The sequence below is a fragment of the Mustelus asterias genome, chromosome 8 (genome assembly GCF_964213995.1).
Source record: "Mustelus asterias chromosome 8, sMusAst1.hap1.1, whole genome shotgun sequence".
NCBI classification, from domain to species: Eukaryota; Metazoa; Chordata; class Chondrichthyes; order Carcharhiniformes; family Triakidae; genus Mustelus; species Mustelus asterias.
Genome location: NC_135808.1, coordinates 136,634,552 through 136,651,540, shown reverse-complemented (window position 1 = coordinate 136,651,540; position 16,989 = coordinate 136,634,552). Strand labels below are relative to the sequence as shown.

The 16,989-nt window shown below is 43.9% G+C and overlaps 1 protein-coding gene across 5 annotated transcripts in view; it reads right to left on the bottom strand.

Annotated features, from left to right (window-relative positions):
* The window catches only part of cryz (crystallin, zeta (quinone reductase)), a 143,577-nt gene that overhangs the window by 23,747 nt on the left and 102,841 nt on the right, over nt 1–16,989 (bottom strand). For all 5 annotated transcript variants that reach the window (XM_078219033.1, XM_078219030.1, XM_078219032.1 and 2 more), the window contains 2 exons: nt 6,260–6,423; nt 1,609–1,660 (listed from right to left, as the gene is read on the bottom strand). In XM_078219033.1, coding sequence (XP_078075159.1) covers nt 1,609–1,660; nt 6,260–6,423 — 216 coding nt within the window. The remainder of the gene's footprint in view (nt 1–1,608; nt 1,661–6,259; nt 6,424–16,989) is intronic.

Sequence of the window (16,989 nt, the reverse complement as noted above, 5' to 3'; positions counted from 1 at the left end):
TCCTGAAGAGCATTCATGAAGCAGATGGATTTTTATGACAATCAGGTAGTTTCTGGTTACCATGACTGAAATGAGCTTTTTATTCCACATTTACTTAATTAACAGAATTTAAATTCCCCTGCTGCTGTGGTGGGATTTGAATTTACCCTCTGAACAATGAGCTCTGGCCTCTGGATTATAAATCCATACTGTACCCCATGAGTGTTATTAACAATTGGGAGGTATTTGATTAGGTTGAAGAGAGAACGAGTGATTCTTCTGGTTTGGGAGTCAGAAATGAAAGGTCAATGATTGAAAATTGCAACTAAAAATTCAGGAGGATCAGGGGATATTTCTTCAACACAGAATTTGGTTGCAGCATTCGCTGCTTCACCAAGGTGAGTGGCCGAGACATCAAGGAAAAAGATTTCGAGTAGGGAGGGTTGTAAGGGAAAAGCACTGGAGAGGGATAAATCACAAAGAGTCAGCACAGACACAACGGGCAGAATTTTTCCATGCAAAGGTCCGTTGACCTCGGGTGGGAATTTCCGGCCTTGGGACGAGCGTGGCTGGAAAATCCTGCCGAATGAGTCAAATGGCCTCCTTTGTGTAGTAACATTCTACAATTCTAAATTGTCTTCTACTTGAATGTAAAAAAGCGGTGACTGGGGCACCTTTAAGTTATTTTCTCCCAACTATATACATAGACAGAGAGAAAAATTGAATCTAGGGGATGGAACTTTCTCTCAGAAGTCAGCTAGATAGTCAATATCTTTTCCCAAAGGAGAAGTCTAAAACTAGAGGGCATAGGTTTAAGGTGAGAGGGAAGAGATACAAAAGTATCCAGAGGGGCGATTTTTTTCACACAGAGGGTGGTGAGTGTCTGGAACAAGCTGCCAGAGGTAGTAGTAGAGGCGGGTACAATTTTGTCTTTTAAAAAACATTTAGGCAGTTCCATGGGTAAAATGGGTATAGGGGAATATGGGCCAAATGCGGGCAATTGGGACTAGTTTCGGGGTTTAAAAAAAAAGGACGGCATGGTCAAGTTGTGCCGAAGGGCCTGTTTCCATGCTGTAGACCTCTATCACTCTATGATTCTAAGTACCATAGAACCATAGAATCCCTACACTGCAGAAGGAGGCTATTCGGCCCATCGAGTCTGCACTGACTCTCTGAAAGAGCAAGTTACCCAGGCCCATCACCCACACCCATAACCCTGCGCATTTACCATGGTTAATCCATCTAATCTGCACATTTTTGGATTGTGGGATGAAACTGGAGCACCCGGAGGAAACCCAAGCAGACACAGGGAGAACGTGCAAACTCCACACAGTCACCCAAGGCCAGGATCGAATTTGGGTCCCTGGTGTTTTGAGGAATGCAGTGCTAACCACTGTGCCACCGTGCTGCCAAATACCAATGAGATAAAAGAGGAATAAAGGGAAGGAGAAGAAGAAATCAAAGAGATGGACTTTGAATTCAGGGAATCAGATAGCAGGGGAGTGTGATTTGGTGAGAGAATTCCAGAGAGCTGGAGTTTAGTAAAGAAAAGATCATCATCTGGCACTGACATTGTTTGTTATAAAAGGTTATATCAAAATTCCTAGGCATTTGATCAAAGCAGCTTACCCCTCCGCTTGCTCCATGAACCAGAACAATTTCTCCAGCTCTCACATGGGCTCTGAAAGAGAAAGGAGTCCCAGTGAGAAAGTGTCCATCTAGTCTGCATCCACAACTAGCATAGAAACTGGTGATTGGTTGCTGTTCAGATGCCAGCAATTGTACAATGATTGGGATGAGTTCTGTCAAAATGATGGCAATTTGGTGGCAAACGTGCACCGAGCAAGTGTGGAAATTTGCAGAAATTTGTATTCCCTTGAGTATAGAAAAATGAAAAGGGTGATCTAATTGAGGTATTTAGGATAATTGAAGGATATGACAGTATAGATAGTTTCTCTTTTTTTCATCTGGTGAGGAAATCCAGAACAAGGGAGTAGAATCTTAAAATTAGAGCTCAGTCATTCTGGGGGTAATGTCAGGAAGCACTTCTTCACTTAAAGTAATGGAAATCTGGAACCCAAGAACCTTTCAGGCTTGAGGGATCCATTGAAAATTTCAAAACTAAGCTGGATAGATTTTTGGGATAATTGGTGCGAGGGATTATGGAACCAAGGCAGGTAACTGGAGATCAGCCATTACCTAATTGAATAGCAGAACTGGCTCAAGAGGCTGAATGGCCTCCTTGAGTTCCCATGTTCTTAATCCATCACAGGATTTCCTGCCTTGCCGATGACTTGTCAAATGCTCTCTGTTTGTTCATTTCATTTGCTGGAACACCCACAATGGATCATAAACAGTGAGACAATCAAAGGAGGGAACTGTTTTTAAGACTGCTTATTATGGAGTTCAGAATTTGAAGTTCCAGTTACAGTGTTTACTATACTTAGCTGTGTACAGTTCTGGTCACCCTATTATAGAAAGGATATTATTAAACTAGAAAGAGTGCAGAAAAGATGCTACCAGGACTTGATGGTTTGAGTTATAAGGAGAGGCTGGATAGACTGGGACTTTTTTCTTTGGAGCGTAGAAGGCTGAGGGGTGATCTTATAGAGGTCTATAAAATAATGAGGGGCATAGATTAGCTAGATCGTCAATATCTTTTCACAAAAGTAGGGGAGTCTAAAACTAGAGGGCATAGGTTTAAGGTGAGAGGGAAGAGATACAAAAGTGTCCAGAGGGGCAATTTTTTCACACAGAGGGTGGTGAGTGTCTGGAACAAGCTGCCAGAGGTAGTAGCAGAGGCGGGTACAATTTTGTCTTTTAAAAAGCATTTAGACAGTTACATGGGTAAGATGGGTATGGAGGGATATAGGCCAAATGCGGGCAATTGGGATTAGTTTAGGGGTTTTTAAAAAAAGGGCGGCATGGACAAGTTGGGCCGAAGGGCCTGTTTCCATGCTGTAAACCTCTATGACTAGCTACACAGTGACAGCACCCATTATGACTTGTGACTGAATCTATAAGGGCTTATTTTGAAGCATATACAGACAAAACATTTCATAATCATTAGCTCTCATGAGTAAGCACCATCAATCCCTGGACTGATCCATCACCTGAAGGAGTTGGAGGGGAATATTCATGGGTATTTTTTCTCTTAAGGGCTTGGGTTTTCTGACTATTGTTACCTCAGGAGATTACATGACTGTAAGGTAGGAAGGGTCAAGTCTTGATGTTCCAGCCATCAGTTGCAGGCAGGTGTGATGGTAGCAGCTAATCACATAGTGCCTGTCAATTCTATGCTTGTGAATGCTGAGTGGAGGACTGTAACTGTATGTCCATCTCAAGTTGGGCTTTGTAATCTGGTAACATTCCTTTTTTTTCTAACTTTGTTTTTGTTGATTACCAAAGTAGAGACCAATTTGTTTCCTTATACTGCTACACTGCATACTGTTTATTTGATGTAAATGACAGAACTTGAAACCAACTATCGTCCAAGTTTTTAACAATTTGTTCATAGGATCTGGGCATCACTGGCTGGGCCAGCCATTGCCCATCCCTAATTGCCCTTGAACTGAGTGACTGTTATGACATTTCAGAGGGCATTTCAAGGGTCAACGGCATTGCTGTGGCTCTGGAGACACTTGTAGGCCAGACTAGGTAAGGATGGGAGATTTCCATCCCTAAAGAGCATTAATGATCTGATCCAGATGTTTTTTTACAACAATTGACAATGGTTTCATGGTCACGATTAGAACTTTAATTGCAGATTTTAATTGAATTCAAATTCCACCATCTGCCATGGTAGGATTCAAACCCAGGTTCCCAGATCATTGTTCTGGGTCTCTGGATTACTAGTCCAGTGACAGTACCCCTACATCATCACCTCCCCCGAACCTTGACCTTACCCTTGACAGGATAAATGCTGAGAAAATGTTTCCCTTGGCCAGAGAATCTTGAACATGGGATCACGACTCAGAATGTGGGGTTGGCCACTTAGGACTGAAACAAGGAGAAATTTCTTCCTGGGGGTTGTGAATCTTTGGAACATTTTATCTCAGAGAGCTGTAGGTGCTCAGTCATTGAGGATATTCAGATCAGAGGTCGACAGATTTTTGGCTACTAAGGGAATTAAAGAAGATAAGGGGATAAGGAGATAAACAGCAAACCTGAGAATTGGGAGAAATTTAAAATCTAGCAGAAGAGGACAAAGGGTTTAATTTAGAAGGAGAAAATAGAATACAGAACTTAAAAGCTGACTGCAAAACCTTCTATAGATACGTGAAGAGAAAAAGACTGGTGAAGACAAACATAGCTTTACAATTAGAATCAGGTGAATTCATAATTGGCAACAAACAGATGGCAGACCAGCTGAATAAATACTTTGGATCTGTCTTCACTAAGGAGGACACAAATAACCTTCCAGAAATACTAGGGGACAGAGGGACTAGCATGAAGGAGGAGCCTATTAGTCAGGAAATTGCATTGGGGAAATTGCTGGGATTAAAACCCAATAAACCCCCAGTTTGTGATGCTCTGCATCCCAGAGTACTCAAAGAAGTGGCCCGAGAAATAGTGGATGCATTGGTAATCATTTTCCAGCATTCTATAGACTCTGGAGGAGTTCCAGTGGATTGGAGGGTAGCTAATATAACCCCAATTTTTTAAAAAAGAGGAAGAGAGAAAACGGGGAATTATAGACCTGTAAGCCTTACATCGGTGGTGGGGAAAATGCTGGAGTCAATTATTAAGGATGGTGACAGGATCGGTCCAAGTCAGCATGGATTCACTAAAGGGAAGTCGTGCTTGACAAATCTTCTGGAATTTTTTGAGGATGTGACCAGTAGAGTGGACAAGGGTGAACCAGTGGATGTTGTGTATCTGGACTTTCAAAAGGCTTTTGACAAGGTCCCACACAAAAGATTAGTGAGCAAAATTAAAGCTCATGGTATTGGGGGTAATGTATTGACATGGATAGAAAACTGGTTGACAGACAGGAAGCAGAGAGTGGGAATAAACAGGTCCTTTTCAGAGTGGCAGGCAGTGACTAGTGGGGTACCGCAGGGTTTAGAGCTGGGAATAATGTATATTGACAATATACATTAATGATTTAGATGAAGGAATTGAATGCAACATCTCCAAATTTGCAGATGACACTAAGCTGGATAGCAGTGTGTGTTGTGAGGAGGATGCTAAGAGGCTGCAGGGTGACTTGGACAGGCTGGCTGAGTGAGCAAATACTTGGCAAATACAATATAATGTGGATAAATGTGAGGTTATCCACTTTGGTGGCAAAAACAGGAAGGAAGATTATTATCCGAAATGGCGGCAGTTTAGGAAAAGGGGAAGTGCAACATGACCTGGGTGTCATGGTGGAACAGTTGCTGAAGGTTGGCATGCAGATACAGTAGGCAGTGAGGAAAGCTAATGGCATGCTGGCCTTCATAGCAAGAGGATTTGAGTATAGGAGTAAAGATTTTTTGCTGCAGTTATACAGGGCCTTAGTGAGGCCACACCTTGAGTATTGTATGCAGTTTTGGTCTCCTAGGAAGGACATTTTTGCTATTGAGGAAGCCCAGCAAAGGATCACCAGACTGATACCTGGAATAAAAACAGAAAAATGTTGGAAAATCTCAGCATGTCTGTGGAGAGACAGCAGAGCCAATGTTTCGAGTCTGGATGACCCTTCATCAGATTCCTGGAATGGCAGGATTGATATATGAAGAGAGACTGGATCGACTGGGCTTGTACTCACTGGAATTTAGAAGAATGAAAGGGGATCTCATAGAAACATATAAAATCCTGATGGGACTGGACAGGCTAGATGTGGGAAGAATGTTCCCGATGTTGGGGAAGTGCAGAACCAGGGGTCACAGTCTAAGAATACAGGGTAAACCATTCAGGACTGAGATGAGGAAGAACTTCTTCACTCAGAGAGTTGTGAACCTGTGGGATTCTCTACCACAGAAAGCTATTGGGGCCAGTTCGCTAGATATGTTCAAGAAGGAGCTGGACATGGCCCTTGTGGCTAAAGGAATCAAGGGGTGTGGAGAGAAAACAGGAGTGGGATACCGAAAGTGCATGATCAACTATGATCATATGGAATGGTGGTGCAGGCTTAAAGGGCCGAATGGCCTACTCCTTCACCTATTTTCAATGATTCTATTTGGGAAGAAGTAGAAGATCAGCCATAATCTTGTTGAATTATGGAACGGGCTTGAAGGGCTAAATGGTCTATTCCTTCTCCTACTTTTATGTTGTTACAGATTCATGGTTGTCTTACTTGTGCACGAGCGCTCGATATGCAGTGAAGTAAGGAATTCCAATAGCTGATCCCTCCTTGCAGCTAAGATTGTCTGGCAACGGATAAATGTTGTCATCTGAAGCAATTGTATACTCTGCATATCCACCAGTGATGGTTCCACAAGTAAAAACACGGTCCCCTTTCTCGGAGCAAGAAGGACAGATTTATTGAGAATTTGATTTTAAATCTGTTAAAAAATTTCCAATTTACTGACAATAGAATATACCAAAAACATTTTACTATTTTACAAACAGTAAGAAGTCTCACAACACCAGGTTAAAGTCCAACAGGTTTATTTGGAATCACGAGCTTTCAGAGTGCTGCTCCTTCATCAGGTTAGTTTTAAAAATGTCAAGCTTGTGCACACTACTCATCAACCTTTCTCCACTCTAAATTCTTTTGTTAAAATGGAAACTGCCCGTGTAAACTTGTTTCGCTGTAATCACACCATCCTACCAGTGTTGATTGATGTCCAAGAACCCTGTTTTGTGTCTCCCAGAAAATCCACTGCTCCAACCAACTCTACTTCCTAATTTATCTCAGGTTTTGTGACATAAAGTGACATTTTGTGACATCCTTGAAAGTGACGTCACAGGTGGAGAAGGTGGTGAAGAAGGCATATGGCATGCTTGCCTTTATAGGACGGGGCATAGAGTATAAAAGTTGGGGTCTGATGTTGCAGATGTATAGAACGTTGGTTCGGCCGCATCTGGAATACTGCGTCGAGTTCTGGTCGCCACACTACCAGAAGGACGTGGAGGCTTTGGAGAGAGTACAGAGGAGGTTTACCAGGATGTTACCTGGTATGGAGCGGCTTAGTTATGAGGAGAGATTGGGTAAACTGGGGTTGTTCTCCCTGGAAAGACGGAGGATGAGGGGAGACTTAATAGAGGTGTATAAAATTATGAAAGGCATAGATAGGGTGAACGGTGGGAAGCTTTTCCCCAGGTCGGTGGTGACGTTCACGAGGGGTCATAGGTTCAAGGTGAAGGGGGGGAGGTTTAACACAGATATCAGACGGACATATTTTACACAGAGGGTGGTGGGGGCATGGAATGCGCTGCCAGGCAAGGTGGTGGAGGCGGACACACTGGGAACGTTTAAGACTTATCTAGATAGCCACATGAACGGAGTGGGAATGGAGGGATACAAAAGAATGGTCTAGTTTGGACCAGGGAGTGACATGGGCTTGGAGGGCCGAAGGGCCTGTTCCTGTGCTGTATTGTTCTTTGTTCTATAACTATGGATAATATGAATTTAGAAATATTATCTAAACAAAAGGACAGAAAATGGATCAATTATTCATCATACTTTTACCCAGATTAACCCAAGATTCTACTCAATCTTGACTCCTCGTGTGCAGCTCTGGCCTTTTCACACTGCATCATTCACTGCAATAAGTTACATTACAACAGAACATGTGAAATACGTGATTGTGAAGGAACATGTTACAAAAAGCATCTAGCCATCTGAAGTTGTATCGAAGACATTAAATAACTTTTTGTTATTGCATCCATTGTGTTTTTACTGAGAAACCAACATGAAGATAGCATTGCAGTTATGTTACTGGATTAGTAATCCAGAGGCCCTGGACTAATGCTCTGGAGAAGAGTTCAAACCCCATTGGGGCAGCTGGAGGAATTTAACTTCAATAATGAATAAATCTGGAATAAAATGCTAATCTCAGTATTGATCCTGAAACTACCTGATTGTCGTAAAATCTATCTGGTTCACTAACGCCCTCTAGGAGGAAATCTAACATCCTTACCTGGGCTGGCTTGTATGTGACTCCAGACCCACAGAAATGTGGTTGATTCTTAAATACCCTCAGAAATGGCTGAGCAAGACACTCAGTTGTATAAACCCGTTACTGAAAAGTCCATTAAGAATAAAAGCAGATGGATCGCTTCTCGGCCTTTTGGCTAAGATCAAGTGTGGTATGGATCGCCTGCGCTTGGTTGGGGTCATTGGGTTGCACTGGGGCTTCATGTGTTTCATATGAAGCAATTTTTAAAAGCGGCATCTCGGCCTTTTGGCTAAGATGCAGATGAGCCCAAGTCTTGGAGGAGGAACCTCCCCCTTCTCCAATCAGCTTGGCTCATGTAGATCAGGCCCAGGACAGGGTGGTTTGGTCGCTTGCCCTGTCTTGTCAGCCTGGATCTGAAATGTCTCAACTTGTTGAGACTCTGAATTGGATTTGATTTGATTGAATTGGAAAAGTATAAAAAAAAGCAGATGGATCAACCTGGACACTGAAAACAACAAAGGAATACCCTGCCATGGCAATGCTGCAAAGATCCTCCAATAAAATCTGGGGGCTTATGTGTTCCTCCATGTTGAACACCAATTGGAAGAAACACCAAGAATGGCAACGGGGTTGAACATGGGGATTTCGAAGCCATCACCAAGATTACCTGGGTATTGCGTCACTACTGCCAGACCTCTGGAGGAAATATATGCCAGACTGGGGCTGCAGTAGAATCTGCAACGAAAGGGAAAAGCCTACTTGACCTCATCCTCACTAACTTATCTGTCACAGATACATCTGTCCATAACAGTATTGTTCGGAATGACCACTACCCAGTCCTTGTGGAGACAAAGTTGCATCTTCACACAGAGAATATGCATAGCACTATTACCTTAATAAATGGGATGGATTCAGAACAGACCAAGCAGTTCAAAACTGGGCATTCCAAAGGAATGGGCATTCAAAAAGGCACAATGCCGGGTTTCTCAGCAGCGAGGGTGCGTTCAATGGGAAACCCCTTTGACAATGACGAGACCATAGATCCCGCCGCTAGTGAGCAGCGTTTGCCTCCTGCCGCCACGAAACACACCGCAGAGGGGGAGGTAAACTCACCCAGAATGTCAGATGACAAAAAGCTTTCAAGGAGCCTCTTAAAGGAAGAAAGAAACTCCAATGAAAATCAGGAAACGCCTTAATTTTGAAAATTCTCATCCTTGTTTTCAAATCGTGGCTTTGTCTTTCCTATCTCTGGTCACCTACTTCAGTTTTCCACCCCTTCAAATTCTCATATTCCTCTAATTCTGGTCTGTTGACCTTCTAGATTTCCACTCCTCTACCACTGATAGCTGCAGAGGCCCTAATCTCTAGAATTCCCCCTTTCTTCCCTAAAAAAAAATCTATCTTTTTGATCAAGCTTTACCTTAGGGCGGCATGGTGGTACAATGTTTAGTACTGCTGCCTCTCAGCACCAGGGATCCGGGTTCAATTCCCGGCTTGGGTCATTGTCTGTGCGGAGTCTGCATGTTCTCCCCATGTCTGCGTGGGTTTCCTCCCAGTCTGAAAGACGTGCTGGTTAGGTTGATTGGCAATGATAAATTGCCTCTTCGTGTCAGGGGGATTAGCAGAGCAAATGCGTGGGGTTGCGAGGATTATTGTCAGTGAGGTTTGATCGGCCCAATGGCCTTTCTGAACTGTAGGGATTCTATGATTCTTTAGCTTACCTGCCCCAATTTCTCCCTACATGGTTTGCTGTCATTTTTTAATCTGATTTTGCTCCCAATAAGGCATCTTGGGATTTATTCTAATTCTTTCATGGAACATCACTGATAAGACCAGCATTTGTTGCCCATCATTAATTGTTTATTTATTCATTAGTGTCACAAGTAAACTTACATTAACACTGCAATGAAGTTACTATGAAAATCCCCTAGTCGCCACACTCTGGCCCTTGAACTGAGTGATTTGCTGGGCCATTTCAGAGGGCAGTTAAGAGTCAATCACATATGATCTGGAATCACATGTAGGTCAGACTGGGTAAAGATGACAGATTTCCTTCCCTAAATGACATTAGTGAACCAGATAGATTTTTACAACAATCGATTATAGATTTCCCCACGTCATATCAACAATTTCTAGTTTACTGGCCCTAACTGCCTCTTCTTCCCTTTGGACATCTAATCCCTCTTCACCTCCATCCACAACAAGGATGCTTGGAGGGCTCTCTGCTTATTTCTTGAAGGATGTGAGGATAATGCGTGTCCACCACTACTCTCCTCCGCCTGGCTGAACTTGTTCTGTCATGAAATAAATTCTCCTTTAACTTGTCCTACTTCCTGCAAATAAAAGGTGTGGCTCTGGGTAGCTGCATGGGCCCTAGTTATGCCCTGTCTTTTCATGGGGTACGTGGAATATTCCTTGTTCCAGTCCTACTCAGACCCTCTCCCACAACTCTTTTTCCGTTACACTGATGACTTTATTAGTGCAGCTTCATGCTCTGGTCTGGACCTTGAAACAGATTTGCTTCCAATTTCCACCCCTCTCTCACCTTTGCATGGTCATTCTCTGACTCTTCCCCTCCCTTTTTTAACCTCTCTGTCTCCATTTCTGGTGTGGAGAAATGTGTTTACCATTACTGTGTTTACTCCATTTCTGGTGACAGACTGACTACAAATATTCATGACAGGCCCACCAGCTCCCACAGTTAGCTCGACTACGGCTCCTCACAGCCTGCTTCCCGTAAGTACTCCATCCCATTCTCCTAGTTTCTCTGCCTCTGTCACATGTGTTCCGATGATGCTACCTTCCAAAATGGCGCTTTTGACATGTCTGCCTTTTCCCTAAACCGAGGATCCCCATCCCTCCACTGTGGTTGACAGGGCACTCAACCATTTCTGACCCATCTCCCACACCTCTGGCTTCAGCCTTCCCTCCCTCCTAAAAAAAGGAGACCATAAAAGGGTCCCACTTGTCCTCACCTTGCAACACACCAGCTTCTGTGTTCAAAGAATCACCTCCACCATTTCCACGAATTCCAGTATTATGTCATCACGAAACACATTTTCCCCTAACCACCATTCTCACTCGCTCCGTGACACCCTGGTCCACTCCTCCATCAACCCCAACTCCTCACTCGTTTTCCATAGCGTCTTCCCATGCAATTGCAGAAGGTGCAACATCTGCCCCTTTACCTCCTCTCTCCTCATTGTCCAAGCACTCCTTTCAGTTGAAGGAGCATTTCACTGGCACCTCCTTCAATCTGATCTACTGTATTTGCTGCTCCAATGCAGTCTCCTCTACATTGCGGAAATTAAACGCAGACTGGATGACCGCTTTGTGGAACACCTTCACTCCGTCCGCAAGCAATACCTGGACCATCCTGTCGCTTATCAGCTTACCCCCTTGCCTTCATGCCCATGTGTTCATCCTTAGCCATCTGCAATGTTCTAGTGAAGCCCAAAGCACACTGAAAGAACAACACCTCATCTTTTGATTAGGCATTAAACAGCCTTCTGGACTCAACATTGAGTTCAACAACTTCAGACCATCCTCCTTCTCCTTCATCTTGACCCCCTTTGTTAATCCTATTTGCCACCCCCTCCAAAACATTAACTGTTTCTTTTTCTACAGATGCTGCCAGACCTGCTGAGTTTTTCCAGCATTTGCTGTTTTTATTTTTATTTCAGATTTCCAGAGTCTATAAGAACATAAGAAATAGGAGCAGGAGTAGGCCATCTAGCCCCTCGAGCCTGCCCCGCCATTCAATAAGATCATGGCTGATCTGAAGTGGATCAGTTCCACTTACCCACCTGATCCCCATAACCCCTAATTCCCTTACCGATCAGGAATCCATCTATCCGTGATTTTAACATATTCAACGAGGTAGCCTCCACCACTTCAGTGGGCAGAGAATTCCAGAGATTCACCACCCTCTGAGAGAAGAAGTTCCTCCTCAACTCTGTCCTAAACTGACCCCCCTTTATTTTGAGGCTGTGCCCTCTAGTTCTAGTTTCCTTTCTAAGTGGAAAGAATCTCTCCACCTCTACCCTATCCAGCCCCTTCATTATCTTATAGGTCTCTATAAGATACCCCCTCAGCCTTCTAAATTCCAACGAGTACAAACCCAATCTGCTCAGTCTCTCCTCATAATCAACATCCCTCATCTCCGGTATCAACCTGGTGAACCTTCTCTGCACTCCCTCCAAGGCCAATATATCCTTCCGTAAATAAGGGGACCAATACTGCACACAGTATTCCAGCTGCAGCCTCACCAATGCCCTCTACAGATGCAGCAAGACATCTCTGCTTTTATATTCTATCCCCCTTGCGATATAGGCCAACATCCCATTTGCTTTCTTGATCACCTGTTGCACCTGCAGACTGGGTTTTTGCGTCTCATGCACAAGGACCCCCAGGTCCCTTTGCACAGGAGCATGTTGTAATTTTTTTCCATTTCGATAATAATCCAATTTGCTATTATTTCCTCCAAAGTGAATAACCTTACATTTGTTAACGTTATACTCCATCTGCCAGATCCTCATCCACTCACTCAGCCTGTCCAAATCTCTCTGCAGACCTTCTATGCCCTCCACACGATTCACTTTTCCACTTATCTTTGTGTCGTCTGCAAACTTTGTTACCCTACACTCAGTCCCCTCCTCCAGATCGTCTATGTAAATGGTAAATAGTTGAGGCCCCAGTACCAATACCTGTGGCACGCCACTAGTTACCATCCGCCAACCAGAAAAGCACCCATTTATTCCAACTCTCTGCTTCCTGTCAGATAGCCAATCCCCAATCCACGCTAAAACCCTACCCCCAACTCCATGTGACCCAATCTTCTTCAGCAACCTTTTGTGAGGCACCTTATCAAACGCCTTTTGGAAATCCAAAAACACCGCATCCACCGGTTCCCCTCCGTCAACCGCACTAGTCACATCTTCATAAAAATCCAACAAGTTCGTCAAGCACAACTTTCCCCTCATGAATCCATGCTGCATTGCTTAATCGAACCATTCTTGTCCAGATGGGCTGCTATTTCTTCTTTAATGATGGATACCAGCATTTTCCCAACTACAGACGTTAAGCTAACCGGCCTGTAGTTACCCGCCTTTTGTCTATTTCCTTTTTTAAACAGCGGCGTAACATTTGCCGTTTGGGGGGAGGGGATCAAAGTGACGTGACTGAGAGTGAGGAAGGTAGCTCGCAAACAGAGAAGGGTTATAGGCAGTGCAAGAGGGCAGGTGGACTGGGAACAGAGAAGGGGAGAGGTCAGACCATAGGATTGAGATGTGTCTACTCTAATGCCAGGAGTATAGTGAATAAACGACTAGCTAAAGGAGGAGAGGGCTTGGGAGATGTTAGTAGCGCTTCAACAAACCGGGTCCAGATAAAGGCTGGCATAAAGACACTTTGCCTGAATGCACGAAGCATTCGAAACAAAGTAAATGAGTTGATGGCACAAATCCATACAAATGAATATGATCTAGTGTCCATCACAGAAACGTGGTTGCAGGGTGACCGGGATTGGGAACTGAATATACAGGGTTATCAGGCATTTAGGAAGGATAGACAGGTAGAAAAAGGAGGTGGGGTAGCTTTGTTAATAAAGGATAATATCAGGACGGTAGTGAGAGACGACATAGGCTCTAAGGAGCAAAACGTGGAATCGTTGTGGGTGGAGATAAGGAATAGTAGGGGGAGAAAGACACTGGTAGGCGTGGTCTATAGGCCCCCAAATAATAACTTAGAGGTGGGGAGGGCTATAAACAAGCAAGTAATGGATGCGTGCAAAAGTGGAACGGCAATAATCATGGGGGATTTTAACCTACATATTGAGTGGTCGATTCAAATTGGACGTGGAGGGCTTGAGGAAGAGTTCTTGGAATGCTGTCGGGATTGTTTCATTGAACAGAATGTTACAGAACCTACGAGAGAGCAAGCTATCTTGGATCTGGTTCTGTGCAATGAGACAGGAAGGATTAAGGATCTTCTTGTGAAGGATCCTCTTGGGATGAGTGATCACAATATGGTGGAATTTCTGATACAGATGGAGGGTGAGAAAGTAGGGTCCCAAACCAGTGTCCTCTGCTTGAACAGAGGGGAGTACGATAGGATGAGGGTGGAATTGGCTAATGTAGACTGGGCGAGCAGACTGGTAGGTAGGACAGCTGAGGAACAGTGGAGGATTTTTAAGGAGATTTTTTTAAGTACTCAGCAAAAATATATTCCGGTGATAAAGAAGGACTGTAAGAAAAAGGATAACTGGACGTGGATAACGAAGGAAATAAAGGAGAGTATTAAAATAAAATCAGATGCGTACAGAGTGGCCAAAAATAGTGGGGAATTAGTGGATTGGGAAAGCTTTAAAGAAAAACAAAGAAGGACTAAGAAAGCGATTAAGAAAGGAAAGATAGATTATGAAACTAAACTAGCTCAAAATATAAAAAATGATAGTAAAAGTTTTTACAAGTATATAAAAAGGAATAGAGTGGCTAGAGTGAATGTTGGACCCTTGGAAGATGAGAGGGGGGATTTAATAGTGGAAAACGAGGAAATGGCTGAGACTTTAAATAAGTTCTTTGTGTCGGTCTTCACGGTGGAAGACACAAATAGTTTGCCGAATATTAGAGATCGAGAGTTGGTGGGAGGGGAGGTCCTTAATACAATTACTGTTACTAAGGAGGTGGTGCTTGGTAGACTAATAGGACTGAAGGTAGACAAGTCCCCGGGCCCGGATGGAATGCATCCCAGGGTACTGAAAGAAATGGCTGTGGTAATAGCAGATGCGTTAGTAGTAATTTATCAAAATTCGCTGGACTCTGGGGTAGTGCCGGCTGACTGGAAAACAGCTACTGTTACGTTGCTGTTTAAAAAAGGAAGTAGACAAAAGGCGGGTAACTACAGGCCGGTTAGCTTAACGTCCGTAGTTGGGAAGATGCTAGAGTCCATTATTAAAGAGGAAATAACAGAGCACCTGAATAAGAATGGTTCGATCAAGCAGACGCAGCATGGATTCATGAAGGGAAAGTCGTGTTTGACGAATCTACTGGACTTTTATGAAGATGTCACTAGTGCAGTTGACAGAGGGGAACCGGTGGATGTGGTGTTTTTAGATTTCCAGAAGGCGTTTGATAAGGTGCCTCACAAAAGGTTGCTGCAGAAGATTGGGGTACACGGAGTTAGGGGTAAGGTGTTGGCGTGGATTGGGGATTGGCTATCTAACAGGAAGCAGAGAGTTGGGATAAATGGGTGCTTTTCTGGTTGGCAGTTGGTGACCAGTGGCGTGCCGCAGGGATCAGTGCTGGGGCCTCAATTGTTTACCATTTACATAGATGATCTGGAGGAGGGGACTGAATCTAGGGTATTCAAGTTTGCTGATGACACGAAGGTGAGTGGGAAAGCGAATTGCATGGAGGACGCGGAAAGTCTGCAGAGAGATTTGGATAGGCTGAGTGAGTGGGCGAGGATCTGGCAGATGGAATATAACGTTAGCAAATGTGAGGTTATCCACTTTGGAAGAAATAATAGTAAATTAGAATATTATTTAAGTGGAGAAAAATTACATCATGCGACTGTGCAGAGGGACCTGGGGGTCCTTGTGCACGAATCGCAAAAACTCAGTCTGCAAGTGCAGCAGGTGATCAAGAAGGCGAATGGAATGTTGGCCTTTATCGCGAGGGGGATAGAATATAAAAGCAGGGAGGTCTTGCTGCAACTGTACAAGGCACTGGTGAGGCCGCAACTGGAGTACTGTGTGCAGTTTTGGTCCCCTTATTTGCGAAAGGATATATTGGCCTTGGAGGGAGTGCAGAGAAGGTTCACCAGGTTGATACCGGAGATGAGGGGTGTGGCTTATGAGGAGAGATTAAACAGATTGGGTCTGTACTCGTTGGAGTTTAGAAGGATGAGGGGTGATCTTATAGAGACATTTAAGATAATGAAGGGGCTGGATAGGGTAGAGGTGGAGAGATTCTTTCCACTTAGAAGGGAAACCAGAACTAGAGGGCACAGCCTCAAAATAAGGGGGGGCCGGTTCAGAACAGAGTTGAGGGGGAACTTCTTCTCTCAGAGGGTAGTGAATCTCTGGAATTCTCTGCCCATTGAAGTGGTGGAGGCTTCCTCGTTGAATATGTTTAAATCACGGGTAGATAGTTTTCTGATCGATAAGGGAATTAGGGGTTATGGGGAGCAGGCGGGTAAGTGGAACTGATTCGCTTCAGGTCAGCCATGATGTTGTTGAATGGCGGGGCAGGCTCGAAGGGCCAGCTGGCCTACTCCTGCTCCTATTTCTTATGTTCTTATGTTCTTATGTTTTTCAATCCGCCGGCACTACCCCAGAATCCAACGAATTTTGATAAATAACCTGCTATTACCTCTGACATTTCTTTCAGCACCCTGGGATGCATTCCATCCGGGCCCGGGGACTTGTCCACCTTCAGTCCCGTTAGTCTCCCAAGCACTGCCTCCCTGGTAACATTAATTGTATTGAGTACCTCTCCTCCTACCAACCCTCTATTGTTAATATTCAGTAAACTATTTGTGTCTTCCACCGTGAAGACCGACACAAAAAACTTATTTAAAGTTTCAGCCATTTCCTCATTTCCCACTATTAAATCCCCCCTCTCGTCCTCCAAGGGTCCAACATTCACTCTTGCCACTCTATTCCTTTTTATATATTTGTAAAATCTTTTACTATCATTTTTTTAATTTAGTGCTAGCCCAGCTTCATAACTTATCTTTCCTTTCTTTATCGCTTTCTTAGTCGTTCTTTGTTGTTTCTTAAAGTTTTCCCAATCTTCCGATTCTCCACTATCTTTGGCCTCTCTGTACGCATCGGTCTTTAACTTAATACTCTCCTTAATTTCCTAAGTTATCCACGGCTGGCTATCCATTTTCTCAGTAAGAAGTTTAACACCAGGTTAAAGTCCAACAGGTCCAAGCTGTTAGACTTTAACCTGGTGTT